The 16,501-nt window shown below is 39.8% G+C and overlaps 1 protein-coding gene across 9 annotated transcripts in view; it reads right to left on the bottom strand.

Annotated features, from left to right (window-relative positions):
• The window catches only part of LOC137063373 (microtubule-associated protein 4), a 104,466-nt gene that overhangs the window by 36,861 nt on the left and 51,104 nt on the right, over positions 1-16,501 (bottom strand). For 8 of the 9 annotated variants that reach the window (XM_067434455.1, XM_067434460.1, XM_067434457.1 and 5 more), the window contains one exon: positions 10,898-12,124. The exons of the other annotated variant lie outside the window; for it this stretch is intronic. In XM_067434455.1, coding sequence (XP_067290556.1) covers positions 10,898-12,124 — 1,227 coding nt within the window. The remainder of the gene's footprint in view (positions 1-10,897; positions 12,125-16,501) is intronic. 9 annotated transcript variants of the gene reach the window in all.

Genomic DNA, 16,501 nt, shown 5'->3' with positions numbered 1-16,501 from the left:
TTTGAGGAACACGGAAGAGAAGACAAAGCTGAATAAAGTCGAATTTGTTATTTTTGGACCAAAATGTGTTGTCACCACTTCAAAAGAGTCTAACTAACTAGGGCTGCACGTTTTCAAGTTTTTCATTAACCGTTAACCGAGGCCCTTAGCGGTTAATACTCGGTTAACCATAGTGTGCGTCAGGGTTATTTTTAGTTTATTAATTTGACAACCGCCATCTCCGTAGTGAACGAGCCTATAGAGAGAAATGCACATCATGGATTACATAATCAGAGAGTAGCCTATTTCTTTTCGTTTTAAATTGTTAAAAGACATTTCAAGCTTTCTTAAGATCTATTTCATGTCTGTGAGGCGTACGCTGAGTTTCGTTAAATTAGGATGAGATGCGCTCCAGTTGACGAACAGTGCGAGTGGCCGCGAGGGCGCCTGCATGATTAGGGCATGTAGTAAAATATGCAGCGGAGAAAGATTCCCACAGCGTTTGACTCGCGCGGCTGAGCCTCTCCCAGCAGAGAGCTCAAGCATCTGTGGACTCGTTCCTTCAGCTCTGGCCATCTTGCTTTCAGTCCGCGATTAGCTTTTATTGTTTTCTTCATTACAGTTAAAGTAACCTCTGCTTTTCGCTAGTCCCTCACAAGTTTCTCACTTCTGCTCCGTTATGCACAGCGCGCGCGGCTCCCGCTCTGCTTCTGCCCTAATGCAACTTATAGTCCAGTGCGACTTGTTATTTTCCTCTTCATGACGCATTTTTTGACTGAGGCAACTTATACTCCGGAGCGACTTATAGCCTGAAAAATGCGGTAAGCACTGCATTGCAATACTTGCATTTTGCCCCATCACTCTCAATTTTAAAGTTCTCCCACGCTGTACTTTTCTTTGCCCACTTCATGTTAGAAAGCTGGCCATGACTTCTTGTGGATATTACAAATGTCTGGGAGCGCTCTGGCGGTCTCGTGGTACAAAAATATATTACAACTAAATTCAAAGCACATCAATGACGCCACTTAACAGAGCAAAATGTTTCCCTCGGTTACGCAATTGTTAACGGTTAATCGGTTAACCATGGACACCCCTATAGCTAACTGATGTCACATATGGACAACTTTGATGATGTTTTCATTACCTTCTGGACGTGGACAGTATAGTGGGCATACACTTACATTCAAAGGACAGAAAGGCCTCAGACTAAATCTAAAATATCTTAAACTGTGTTCAGAGGATGAATGGAGGTCTTACGGGTGTGGGACGACATTGGGGTGAGTCATTAATGAAAGAAATGTAATTTTACTTTAAGCCGCTATAACCGCGACCTGATCTACTAACGCTGTGCCAAAAGCACCGGTCCTCAGTTTTGAGATGTCTCTTTTGGTTGTGTTCGATTGATGCACTGAGACTTACAGCTGCACGCAGCCTCTGCCACAGGCTTTACGATCACTCATCCGGTCAAGCAAACACACATCCTGGAGAGCTGCTCTTTCTCTGCTATGATGAAGTAAACTTCACACTCTCACTGAATGCTCTCTGGTTAAAAATATCCCCTGGATGATGTTCAATGGGAGACAGATCAGTTCAGTCGCGTCTTTTACACAACATTGTTTGGCATCAGGTATCACTCAACGTGAGCCGTTTAATCGTTCAATGCTTCAATTAATATTCTCAAATTCTCCATTGATTTATTGTCACTATTGAGAGTTACTCAAACGCCAAGATCTTCTAATAAAACAGCGTGAACCATCTGAAGACATGTTCCCAGTTTTCAAATATTTCTAAAACAGTCTCTTCTGCTTACTGCATTATCAGACCAAATATATATATAGAAATAAAAATATATACATATATCATATACAGTAAAAACTAAACTTTGAGTTAATATTGAGAAAAAAAAAGTGTGCATGGATCTGATATATATTATCTTCATTTGTTCTCTGTGTTGAATTTAGACAGACAGCTGGAGGATCGTAAGAATGTGATGTTTGAATCTGAACCTCTGCCTCACCATTTAAGTGTTAATGTCTTCGTTTCAGCGACTGATCTGAAGCATTTCCTGCCACAGCAACATTTGTCTGATCATGTCTGAGTGTGAAGCGGCTCTATTGTAGAAAGACACAACATCATCATTCCTCCAATCAGAGAAGGAAAAGAGACGGAGAAAAAAAGATGAATAAACAAAACTGGAGCAATGCCAGATGACCAGAAAACACTGTTCTACATCTTCGATTCAGAGGAAAAATGCATAAAATAATAATAATAATAATAATAATAACAAACTTATTATAATAAATAAATAAATAAATGTATGTGATTTATTCTAATAAATATATAAATTAATTAATTAAATGTTATGAGTACTACTACCACCACTACTAATAATAATAATAACAACATATTAATTAACATTTCTAAATATATTACTATATATTAGTGTTATTTATTAATCTTACTAAATCACAAGTATTCATAGCATTAAATAAATAAATAAATATATATATATATATATATATATATATATATATATATATATACACCGATTAGGCATAACGTTATGACAGGTAAAGTGAGTAACTCTGATGATCTCTTCATCACGGCTCCTGTTAGTGGGTGGGATATATTAGGCAGCAAGTGAACATTTTGTCCTCAGAGTTGATGAGTTAGAAGCAGGAGAAATGGGCAAGCGTAAGGATTTGAGCGAGTTTGGCCAGATTGTGACGGCTAGACGACTGGGTCAGAGCATCTCCAAAACTGCAGCTCTTGTGGGCTGTTCCCGGTCTGCAGAGGTCAGTATCTATCAAAAGTGCTCCAAGGAAGGACCAGTGGAGAACCGGCCACAGGGTCATGGGCGGCCAAGGCTCATTGATGCACGTGGGGAGCGAAGGCTGGCCCGTGTGGTCCGATCAAACAGACGAGCTACTGGAGCTCAAACTGCTCCAGAAGTTAATGCTGGTTCTGATAGAAAGCTGTCAGAATACACAGAGCAGCTCAGTTTGAGGCGTATGGATCAGTCAGGGTGACCTCTGACTCCTGACCCCACCGAAAGCACCAACAGTGGCACATTTATCATCATTACTCCAGTCTTCAGTGTCAAATGATCCTTCACTAATCATTCTCATAGGAAGATTTGAAACACATTTATGATTATTATCAGTGTTGAAAACAAAAATACATTTTATTTTTCAGGATTATGTGATGAATAGAAAGTTCAAAAGAACAGCATTTATCTGAAATATAATATTTTGTAGCATTATAAATGTCTTTGCTGCCACTTTTAAATTATACATCCTTGCGGAATAAAATTATTTATTAATTTCATAAAATAAATAAATAGATATTAATGACACCAAACCTTTTAATGGTAGTGTGAGAAAGTGTGCAAACTCAGAGTAAAGACATTTATAATGGTACAAAATATATTCTTTTGAATTTTCTATTCATCAAAAGAATCCTGAAAAATAAACCAGTTTCCACAAAAATATGCCTTTTTATGCTGCCTTCTGAAACATATTTTAGAGCCAAATTTGAAGCAGCATCACTTGTGTCCTTCACAGCAATCCCAAAATGCACTGCAACAGCCACTTAAAGATCTCAGAGAGGGAAATGTTGATTATAAAAACTTAAAATTATTTTCATACCCAAAAGTATTGTTTAAAATAGTTCAGTCTAACTACATCAACTCTGCTTTCAATCTTTTTTATCCTGAAATAAAAACGGAACAATGAAAATAACAAAAAAATAATGACTGAAATGCTCCATGTCAGCGGGGAATATGGATTTTTATAATCTATAATATCATATTAGCTGGACTTCTGGCTGTGTGTGAAGTCATTCTGCTTCAGAGAACGGAGAGTAATTATTCTGGCGATCACAGCCCGTTCTCTTCTCTACCGCCTACCGAAGCATGAGCTCCAGCAACTGTTGCAGAAACCGGCCCCAGGTGCCTCATCTACATATCTGCATAATTTAGACATTTGTGAAAATACTGTGAGGAATACTGTCAGTGATGAGCACACTATGATTGAACAAGTCACATGGCATGCAGCGCTTATGCCCACTTTCTCAGCATCTGTCCTTGTTACTATGGAAACATCAGCTGCTTTTCAGTCGCCATGGCAACGTGGCTCCACGCCCTCCCTGGAGGCAGTCTGTGTTTACAACAGTCGATGCATTGACCTTTACCGCTCCATCATTCTGCTGGTCTCAAACGCAACCATCATCATAACCTATAACTGTCCGACTCCATTTGAAGTGTCATGCACTTACGCAGAACAACGATTGGCTAACTGTTCGTTTCATCGTAAAATGTCGCTCAGTGATCCGGCTAGATGCTAATTCATTCTTAGCAACAAGACTAGAGACATTTGTTTTGTGCCGTCACCAGTTATAAACATCCTGACAAAATGCTGTCCGGGGGGAGGGCTTCAAGCTTGGACTTTGGCCCGAACCCAGAATACCCCCACGTATGTAAGTGGTTTAGAACTAAAAAAGGCAAAATGTGGAGAAGGGGTGGTGGAGGGATGCTGATAAACTGTCAACAAAATGGAGGTAAGACGGCTGCATATATTTAGACCTCTTTTGTTGATTAGCGGAGTACTCTCCACCTGTGTCAATTATCTGATCATGCTCCTCCTGAACCTTGTTTAGTAAAAAACATAATTTATATTTCGCCCTTCACCACAAAAAAAAAAAAAAACATATGCTGGAAACTGAAGCGGTCGGCCGCGCTGCTGTCAAACCTCTGACTTAGACGGGGTTTAGTTGGGTCGGGTGGTGCCAAGAGGCTGGTGGCCCCGTAAGCCCGTCTTCTCAGTAGGGTTTACTTATGTAAGATCCTCCCGTCGAGTCCTGCGCTGACACTCACAGCCTCACGAAACCTCTGGACTCTAAAAATACACCTCACATCTGCTTCCAAACATCTATCGGCCTATCTATAGGCGCTCTATTATGCATGACACAAATATTCAAGAAAGAAGGGAAAAAAACTGTGCAAAGGTGTATAACAGAATCCAGCATTACAAAAACTAAATAAAACAAAAAAGCAAAACACTACCAAAAAAAAAGCTAGATGGAGTGCAACCGAATTTAACAGTGCAGTTGCATTTAAACTCTAATGTAATGATATATCAATATTCTTCCATGTGCAGTATTTTGCCCCTCTTTTAGAGAAAAACACTGAAAAAACTAAGGCACTTTTCTGTTCTACATGTTTACACTACATGTTAAAGGTGCAATATGTAAATAAAAATAAATTAAAAAACAGTAAAATATACAAAAACCACCAGGCCAGTGTTATATATTTTGTTCAGTTGAGTTCTTACAATATCCCAAATGTTTCCAACTGTTTGTAAATCGTGAGAAAATTGCTATTTTAAAGGGTTAGTTCACCCAAAAATGATTTCATTAATTACTCCCCCTCATGTGGTTGGACACCCGTCAGACCTTCGTTCATCTTCAGAACACAAATGAAGATATTTTAGTGTAAAGCTGAGAAAGGCTTCAGATAGGCCTCCATTGGCATTCAGTCCATTCCCACTCACAAGACCCATAAAGGCCCTAAAGACGACATTACAAAATCCATCTCACTACAGCGGCTGTACAATAATTTTACAATACGACGAAGCTAGTTATTGTCCGCACAAAAATCAAAATAACGACTTTATCTACTAAGTTATTGACGTGATGCATGCGTAAGAATATGACGCAGATCCACCGTTCAATACATGACCCGGAAGAGGAGGAGCGCCGCTATCGTGTGAGTTTACGTCAAGAGACCTACACGGATATCTTGGCGGATAAAGTCCTTATTTCGATAGTTTTTGTGCACAAAAACTATTCTCGTCGCTTGGTAAAATGATTGTACAGCCACTGTAGTGAGATGGACTTTGTAACGAAGTCTTTAGTGCCTTTATGGGTCTTGTGAGTGGAAATGTACTGAATGCCAATGGAGGCCTATCTGAAGCCTTTCTCAGCTTTACACTAAAATATCTTCATTTGTGTTCTGAAGATGAACGAGGGTCTGACGGGTGTCCGACGACATGAGGGCGAGTCATTAATGAAATAATGTTTATTTTTGGGTGAGCTAACCCTTTAAACAAGGATCCGGGACGAGTGACGGCGTGGCCTGTCGATTACATCATATCTGCCTTACCCTCGGTTTAGGGTTTTATTTTGAAGAAGGGCTTTTTACTCTCACTTCAGTGTGAACAAGAGTCACAGCAGCCGCTGAGCGAATGCACAGAGTAACGTCATAACATCATTTAAACACACTCAGATGTGTCTAATATGATAAACAGAGCAGTGTTACCTCACACTCATGACCGGAATGTACAGTTAGTATTTTCACCCTCCAAAACAGTTTTTAAGCCAGTTATTTATATATTTTGCAATAGTGTGTCATTGGGAAGTATCAGTTTACATGTTCAAACATTTATTTAGCCATTAATTGTAATAATCCATCCCAGTGAGATTTGTGTGTGTGCAGAAGGAGTCTGACAACAGCTGATCCACACGGAGATCTGATCTCACCATCATCGAGTCCGTCTGAGATTACATTAAGAAACTGAGACAAAATCCACAAGAACTACCACAACATCTCCGAGACGCTTGAAGAAACCCCTCCTGCAAAGCTCCAGTCGTGTGAACAGTTTTGTCCCTGGCCATAATCTACTACACTGTGTGTATTTACCACAGTATGCAAATACATTTCTATAATGACACGCGGATGTGACGTGAAAACAACGTTCTAATGCACTGCAGACGGCGACCGCGCATCGCTCGTCACTTCAAGAGGACTCTTGACATGCTCATCTTCCCGAAAATATTGCCAAGATCTATCAGGTAATAATATCATGCACACAATGTCAGCGCAGCCGACTACGGCAGCTGGTTTAGTCCAAAAATGATCAGTACTTTTGCAGTTGGTTCAGTTCGAGGTCGGATCACGTTCTCACCACAAACAAATCGCTCCAGAGTTCGTTTGAAAGGGTACCGAGACCACCTCTTCAAGGAGGTCTCGGTACGCTTGTTTGGTCCGCTTTTAGTGCGCACCCGAGTGCGATTGCTGCTTTCAGACCTGACCAAACGAACCGCACCAAAGAGGGAAACGAACTCTAGTACGATTCAACCGAACTAAATGAGGCAGGTGTGAAAGCACCCTAAATCTAATCAGTGTTTGGTGTGACCCCCCTTTGCTTTTGTCCTGGTACACTTATAGCTCATAGTTCTTCAGGGAGCTTTGCAGGAGGGTTTCTTCAAGCGTCTTGGAGATGTTGTCGTTCTTGTGGATTTTGTCTCAGTTTCTTCATGTAATCTCAGACGACTTGATGATGGTGAGATCAGATCTCCGTGTGGATCAAACCGCTGTTGTCAGACTCCTTCTGCACACACACAAATCTCACTGGGATGGATTAACCATAATTACAATTAATGGTAAAATAAATGTTTGAAAATGTGAACTCATATTACCCACTGACACACTATTGCAAAATATATAAATAACTGGTTTAAAAACATTTTAGCACTTATTTGAAAATACTAACATGGCTAAGACTTTTGCACAGTACTGTATATAACCGTGGCTTAGTGGTTTTGGGATATTTTACTGCAAAAATGTTGCATATTGCACCTTTAACCTGTAGAAGAAAAAGAAAAAAAAACATATCTTAAGCATGCAGAATAATGCAAGTGGACTTTTTTTGTATTTACATAATTGTGGCGTCCGTAATTGTAATCAAGGCTAGGAATCCGATTAATTGTGCAGCCGTAACATGACGCAAACTAGCATCCGAAGCACGTCAGATTCACCAGTCAGAGAGAAACAAGCGAACAACGGTGTTCATTTTTTTCATAACAAGCGTCTGTCTGGACAAAAGGAGAGCTGAGTCACTCCGAGCCGCTGTGCTCTGTGTGTGTGTGTGTGTGTGTGTGTGTGTGTGTGTGTGTGTGTGTGTTAACGCTCCACCATTCATAACAACATGTCGCAATCACAAGTGTCTCACAGATTCACAAGAGCACAGACACACAAAACACATCACGACCCAAAACAATCAAGAAGTTCACAGGATGTACTCAAGGCTAGAGAGAATCTTGATACACAAATAACAAAGAAAATATAATTCATATGGTGTAGATCATGTGTATTTTACAGACACTTCTGTTATGTCACTCTTTTACTGATTATTTTAAAACATTTACTTTTTATTACAGTATTACTGCAGGCAACCGAAAACGAAGTAATAGAATTCACTCTAATGCGATATTTGACACTGAGCCTTCACAATTTTCTTATTTTCAGCTCATGCGCTCATAGTACAACACACACGCACATTACGGGACACTGTCATTAATTTGCATGTTGGGAAGTCTGACACCGAACGCTGATGTCCTGTCTCCCGGAGTGTATAAGTAGCTCCCTCAGTGACAGAGTCCCTCCCCGCTGGAGAAAGAGCCGAAAATTACAGAGAACTAAAAGAGACAGCTGTGTCAGACGCGCCCAAACACACACACACACACACACACACACACACACACACACACACACACACACACACACACACACACACACACACACACAAAGGCCCTACATACAGAGAATCTAAATCCAGCAATCTGCCATTTTCAGATGTACTACACTGTCTTTTCTGCAGTTGCGTAGCTAAAGCCAACATCTAATAAAGTTAACAAACCCAGTTTACTTTTGCAAAATGACATATTTTAGACTGAAGGCAGGATAAAACAAGACAGAGGTAAGCAAACGGTGCGTCACCAATTTGGGTACCTACAGTTCGCTTAAGTACACAGTGCATCATTTGGACACAACGTTTGTCCTTCTTCTGCTGTTCATGACTCACAGCTATGCCTTCTGGGATTATTACAATATTATATTTAAATACAACACTTGCGTATCTAGTTTAAATTTAAAAACATAAATGCTTTACTGAAAACAGGCTAGTTTATGAAGATACAAACACTTTTTATACCACATACCTATTCACTGATTCATTTAGTTTGGGTGATAGAAACTACTTCAGTCATTTATATGGAAGCTTTTTCCGCCACAGAATAAAACAATTTAAAAGATATAGCGACTTTTTAATCTTACAATACAACTTTTTTCTCACAATTGCGAGTTGTAAATCATAAATTGCGAGATGTAAAGTCGGAATTGAGAGATGTAAAGTCGGATTTGCGAGATTTAAAGTCGGAATTGTGAGATTTAAAGTCGGAATTGTGAGATTTAAAGTCGGAATTGTGAGTTGTAAAGTCGGAATTGAGAGATGTAAAGTCAGAATTGAGAGATTTAAAGTCAGAATTGAGAGATGCAAAGTCAGAATTGAGAGATGTAAAGTCGGAATTGAGAGATGTAAAGTCGGAATTGAGAGATGTAAAGTCAGAATTGAGAGATGCAAAGTCGGAATTGAGAGATGCAAAGTCGGAATTGAGAGATGTAAAGTCAGAATTGAGAGATGCAAAGTCAGAATTGAGAGATGTAAAGTCAGAATTGAGAGATGTAAAGTCAGAATTGAGAGATGTAAAGTCAGAATTGAGAGATGTAAAGTCAGAATTGAGAGATGTAAAGTCAGAATTGAGAGATGTAAAGTCAGAATTGAGAATTGTAAAGTCAGAATTGCGAGATGTAAAGTCAGAATTGAGAGATGTAAAGTCAGAATTGAGAGATGCAAAGTCAGAATTGAGAGATGTAAAGTCGGAATTGAGAGATGTAAAGTCAGAATTGAGAGATGTAAAGTCAGAATTGAGAGATGCAAAGTCAGAATTGAGAGATGTAAAGTCAGAATTGAGAGATGTAAAGTCAGAATTGAGAATTGTAAAGTCAGAATTGCGAGAGGTAAAGTTGGAATTGTGAGATGTAAAGTCAGAATTGAGAGATGTAAAGTCAGAATTGAGAGATGCAAAGTCAGAATTGAGAGATTTAAAGTCAGAATTGAGAGATGCAAAGTCAGAATTGAGAGATGTAAAGTCAGAATTGCGAGTTGTAAAGCCAAAATTGCGAGTTGTAAAGTCAGAACTGCGAGTTGTAAAGTCGGATTTGCGAGATGTAAAGTCAGAAATGAGACTAATTTTATTTTTTATTATGTGGCGGAAACAAGCTTCCATACATTTAAGTTACAAATTACATTACAAAAAAGTTACTAAAGTTAAGGTAAATAAAATATGAATAAAAAAGGATGAAGTACTAATATTAACAAAAAGCTGCAAATCACTGTTTCACATCTGCTAACCACATATGACCCACATCTGGTTATGAGACTGCAGAGCGAGTTAAAATGAAAAGTAGAGGATGTTGCACATCACGGCTTTTTCAACATAAAGAGGCAACAAAACAAAAGAAAGCAATAAGCAAATGTTGACTTACCTAAATGGCGAGTTGAAACGGATGATGTCGGGAAACATAGAAGAGAAGAAAAAAAAGAGCATCACTTACAACTGTACTTCACTTTGAATTCACACCAAAAAAGTGCTAGAAGAGAAATGGGTGGTGGGAAACCGAGAGAGAAGATTGTCACTGTTAGGTGCCGCCAGTGGGTAGTACAAGAAACAAATCACAGAGTGGAGATGCAACATTGTGAGGTAACAACAGCGCCTCCTCGAAAAACTGCAAACCAAAGCGTTTTGATTAGTATAGTACACCCTGGATCACAAGGTTAATTTGGGGGTGGGAGGTGGGGAGGGATTGTTTCTTGTTTGCACAAGTCAGTCATTCATTGTGGAAGAAACACCCAAGCAAAACCAAGCCAACCCGCTTTGAGCGAACTCTAACCCTTGCATCCAGCTGACGGGGTGACGTGTTAGTTATTGGGGTGTGCAGTTTAAAATCACTCAAGCCCAGGCTTGGAATCCACACAGCCATGCATTAAGTGGATCCAGTTCCCAAACGTCCACAACAAACCTTCCAATGTGAGGGGCAGTCCTCCGGCTTGCTCCCGAGGTTCTGCAAAACTAGGGAAGAATGGAGGAGCGGCCGGATTCAGACCGGAATTCTGGGGAGAGGGCAACTTTGCATCGGGGGAGGTTGGACTTTTTGAAGAGGACGAACTGGACTTCTTGCCTTGTTTGGATTTTGGTTCCTTTGGGGCTTTGCTCCTTGGTGAAGGAAGAGGTGCAGGAACTGGGACTTGGGTCTCAAAGCCAACATCTTCAAGATCAAATGGTTGATTGTGGTTATTTAGAGACCACGCCGGTCCAGATGGAGAAAACGGCGGTGCTGAGATCAGAGCTTCCATCGGTGGCACAAAACAAGTGCTTCCAGGGGTGGATGCTTTGGGTTCCTTCACTAGTGACTCTTGGGTGCCTATGGAACCGGCGTAGGGGTGTTCTTGTCCAAACATGGCCTCCTCAAAAGATCCACCAGGAGAAGTTGGAGCATCATTGAGGCTGAAAACAAGAGAATCAGCTTTGCCCAAAGGTGACGGCAGGCTGAAAACATCTCCCGTTTCCATGATATCATGGAATCCAGACATGGGATGTTGACTGGGGGCTTGGCCGGGAAGTTTTGGGGAGGGCATTGCAGGTTCAAGATGCGTTGTGGACGGTGGGGAAGTGGCTGTGAGAGACAGAAGATCTTGAGTAAGAGACAGAGGAATGAGACTCTCATCGGTGTAGTCCTCAGAAAACGATGCTAGACCACTGTCAACTCCAAGGGGTGATTGGGTAAAATCAGTCGCAAAATTCTGCGTCACGGAGGCCGAAGCAGGGACAAAGGGCTCGGCATGGATCGCCCATTCCTCAGGAATCTTCTTGCGGCTTTTTGGCTTCTTGGCTCTCCCACCGATGCGCCCGACATCTTCCCAGCCTCCGTCTTCCTTCCGTGGGGACGACTGATGGGGGCTCTCGGATAAAGCGCTTTCACTTTGCATTTCCGCCTGGAAGTCGTAAACCTCGTCCCTGGGTCTCCGTTTTTTCTTCTTCTTTTCCTTTTTACGCTCAGATTCTTCACCTTCCCTCTCCTCAGCATCTCCCGCACCCCTATCTCTTGGGGACCCCTGAGGGTCTGCCGTGTCATTTGGGCTCTCTACCAGTTGACTGGCATGGCGACTGATAATGGTGGAAACGCTGGGTGTGAAGGGCAGGTCGGATGAAATGCCGGCCTCATCGGACCAGTGATCACCAAAGACACCTCGTATATGGAGAAAAAAGGAAATTAGACTCCTTTTTTGCTCTCTCAGACATGCACAAAAGGCATTTGCTAACTTCTTAAATCACTCCTTACACTCTCAGATAGAAGTATGTGATATTCCCCACAACCTGCAAAGATTTAAATCAGGCCATTTAACCATCTTTTGGGATGCTGGCCCTGGATGCTGGGCAATACAGTATTTCAGTTATACTAAAATACACAATATAGTCAAAACTAGGATTGTGCAATATTGACAAAAAATTAACTCTGCATATTTTCTGAGATTTTATTGATAAATATGTTTGTGTTTGTACTTTTGCATGTGTAGGACTGCCGTGGACAGCTGATTACTAAAGTTTTTGATAAGACACAATAGGGCTGTTACCAATCAAATTAAATCAGTATAAAAAAAATGATCTTTGCAGTGCAGAGGAAACACAGAACACATTAAAAACACATTTAGAACTAAAACACACTTAGTTCATTTACATAGACGGTTACACAGCTCAGAGGGACATGAATGAGTTTAACCTGTTGTTACAAATGCACAAATAATGTTTTGATGTTTTAAATACTGAATATAGATATTAGAAATTATAAAAAAAAGATATATAAATGTGACTTTAAAACACCAGTAGATGGCATCAAGTCGCTGTTAATGAGGGAGTCATTGAGTTTCAAACGATTCATTTAAACGGTTGATTCATTCCGGAACGAAGCATTTGTGTGAGTCATTGAATCAGTCATTCTACAGATTCATTTAAAAGGCTGATTCATTCAGGAACAAAGCATTTGTGTGAGTCATTGAATCATTCATTCTACAGATTAATTTAAAAGGCTGATTCATTCAGGAACAAAGCATTTGTGTGAGTCATTAAATCATTCATTGAACCGATCCGTTCATTCATTGATGAAACCCCATCATGTGTCACTTAGACACACAAAACACTCCAGTGGCTAAGTTTGGAAATATTTTAGGCAATACAGGCAATATTGTGCCTAAAATGCAAATCACCTAATATTAATTTCTTGTTTATTGAACGTGTGTATAAAATCAATATCACATTTGTAATCGTGCTGATATTTGGAAAAAACAAGGCACTCTTTGTGTCATATTGCTAACTATTAAATTATATAAATATAAAAAGACTACAGTTGTATTTTTCCCCATTATCATGAATATTGAGGGATTTATACATTCATTTTAATAGAGACAATCACACAGTGAAAGCGTGCACTTTAAATGCAGAAGTGCGCTAGTCTAACCTACTAGACTATGCGCGAGGACAAACTCAATAATGTCCGATGGCACATCGTTAAAACAATAATCACGATTGTATCGCAGACCATGTATATCATACACCCCTAGCCAAAACTAATACATGAAACACATTGCCTTATTTCTACAGTAAAGCAGTTCATTTAGTGATGAGATGAGTTGATAATTTAAAATAAATTTCATTCATTTTTTTTAAATTAAGGTTTCATGACACTAAGATAAAGAAACCACAACAAATCGCAACTGATGTAAAATGATGAAGCAGTTCTAAAAAAAAAAAAAAACTTGTTCTTAAAGGATTATTTCACTTCAAAATTAAAATATCCTAATGATTAACTTACCCCATCTCATCCAAGATGTTCATGTCTTTCTTTCTTCGGTGGAAAATAAATTAAGTTTTTTGAGGAAAACATTCCAGGATTTTTCTCCACTTAATGGACTTTAATGGGAACCAACGGTTGAAGACCCAAATCAATGCAGTTTCAGAGGAAGAGCTTCAGAGGCTCTGACTGATCCCAGAGGAATAGAGTCTGATCCAGAGAGACCATCGGACATTTTCAACAAAAATAAACATTTATATACTTTTTAACATCTGTGTTGTGCTTCTTCAAGACATATGACATCACATCAGAAAGGTCAGATGTTGTAGATGGAAGTGCTGATCCAGTGTTAAAACGAACGAGCAAAGACTAAATCAAATGCCTTTTACAAAAATAAAGGTAAAACAACAATGTCGGAAAATTGTTATATTGGAGGAGAACATGAGATGGAGTTTTTCTGCACTGTGTCGGTACTTCCACCCACGTCATGTGACCTTTCTGACATGATGAAGAAGAACAACACAGAAGTCGCACATTTGAGGATAAAAAGTATATAAATGATTATTTTTTGAAAATGTCCGATGGTCTATCTGGATGAGACCCAGTACCTCTGGGATCAGTCAGAGCCTCTGAAGCTCTTCCTCTGAAACTGCATTGATTTGGACCTTTAACCGTTGGTTCCCATTAAAGTCCATTATATGGAGAAAAATCCTGGAATGTTTTCCTCAAAAAACTTCATTTCTTTTCCACTGAATACATTAAGAAAGAAAGGCATGAACATCTTGGATGATATGGGGGTGAGGAAATTAGTGAACTAATCCTTTAACAGATATTGATGCCTTATTTTTTAAATTAAAAATATATAAAAATATGTTTATCCCAGAAATTATCTCCTTGAGAATCAGCAATGCAATTACTTTTAATAATAATAATAATACAATTTATTTGTAATGCGCCTTTCTCAACTCAAAGCGCTACAACATATGCAGAACAGATTAAGAAAATCAAACAAGGAAAGATACAAAGTAAAACAATGAAATACAATTCAAGATTGTATCTTGAATATGTCTGTATTTTATCTTTCTGCACAGGCAGGTTTAGGATAGTATAAACAAGTTTAAAAGTTTTAAAATAAACAAGTCTTATTAATATGATGCAATTTCAAGTAAAATAGTTTAAATTATGTTTAGATGTTTTGACTGAAAAAACAAAGCAGTGTTGCTTCTTTTCTATTTTTGCAGAAGATGTGTACGAAGCATTTGAGGTCAAGCATAACTCATTTGTGTACGCTCTCCTCTATCAGAAGTAACAAGCTGAAATAATGGTCTGTGAGGGTTTAAGAGACGACTAAATGCCTGAACATTAGATGATACGCCTGACTGACCAAGATATCTTCGTCTTGGAAGATAATAGGCGTTTTCAGATAAAAATATTACATTTGCAATTAATGTCATCATCAAATTCAGTCAGAGTTTGTCCATCTGGGCGATTTAACGATCAAGCGCTTGATAACAGACTCATGCGTGAGTTAATGTCACCCTCCATCTGGTAGGTGTGTATCACTGTTTGCACATCAACAACCTTCCCTGAGCATTAAACCCGGCAGAATATAATCCCGGAGCTTGGTTTACACCAGCGACATGACTCCAGTCTCAGCTGAACTCTACGAACCCTATACAGCTGTGGAGCCTGTAAAGGCCCCTGGGATTCCAGAAAGGATGAATCTGACATATGAAAATGTATCTCCATCTTGCACTCGTTATAGTGTCCCCTAGTGGGCAGCAATAGTTTTAATTACTGGTGGATCAGAAATTTGCTCCACAGGGGATCCTGCAGGAATCCCATAATCCCAAATACAAAACACATGGGAAGTACATGAGGGAAACAGACTACATATTAAGGTCATGAACAGCATTTGAAGAAGATTATACTTATTTATCACGCTATATATATATATCATTATGACCACCATGGGCACCCTGACTGGTAGACAGCTTTCTATCAGAACCAGCATTAACTTCTGGAGCAGTTTGAGCTCCAGTAGCTCGTCTGTTTGATCGGACCACACGGGCCAGCCTTCGCTCCCCACGTGCATCAATGAGCCTTGGCCGCCCATGACATCAGCCGTTAGAGTGCGTGTCGCTCTGCACTTCGGATTCTAAACGAAAATAGTAGGGGTGACCCCTAATAGTCGAAGATTCGATGCATCGATATGCAGGACCAGATTTGACCATTGATCTCATGGACGAATCCGCGCGGGTGTTATGAAACGAGGATCATACCATTTTGGCAATATGGGGGTGCTCAATATTAGTGTTATAAAGACGTGCCTTTAAAATTCGAACACATATACACCGACGGCGGCATTCGACGCCTGTCCGCGGCGATTAAATGTATATTTCTCTCAAATCATGAATGCACATTCTGATTTCACCCTGTGCTACAAGATACACTCATCGTGCAGCTCTTCTGTCAGAAGTCGATTCAAAATTGAGCTCGCGCGTATATTCACGTCTGCCTGGTGTGAGATCCTGAGACACGGCGCTGGGCTTCAGTCCGGTGTGTGCCCCGTCAGGCACAATCGGCTTAAGAACGTGCATATAAACGCACTCAACGTGTTCTTTTCCTCTCTAGGCAGGTATTTTTTTAGGTTTATTTATCAAAATGTTCTTATTTATATTTGTGTGATGTTCTGTGTTTCGATCGCGGCTTTTAAATGTTATGAGAGAACGGTTAATTTACGAATGTAGTGTAGCCTAGTTTTGATCACTTTATTAA

This window comes from Pseudorasbora parva, chromosome 24 (assembly GCF_024679245.1).
Source record: "Pseudorasbora parva isolate DD20220531a chromosome 24, ASM2467924v1, whole genome shotgun sequence".
Taxonomy (NCBI): domain Eukaryota; kingdom Metazoa; phylum Chordata; class Actinopteri; order Cypriniformes; family Gobionidae; genus Pseudorasbora; species Pseudorasbora parva.
The sequence above is the reverse complement of the archived record's forward strand: the minus strand, read 5'-3'. Positions and strand labels throughout refer to the sequence as shown.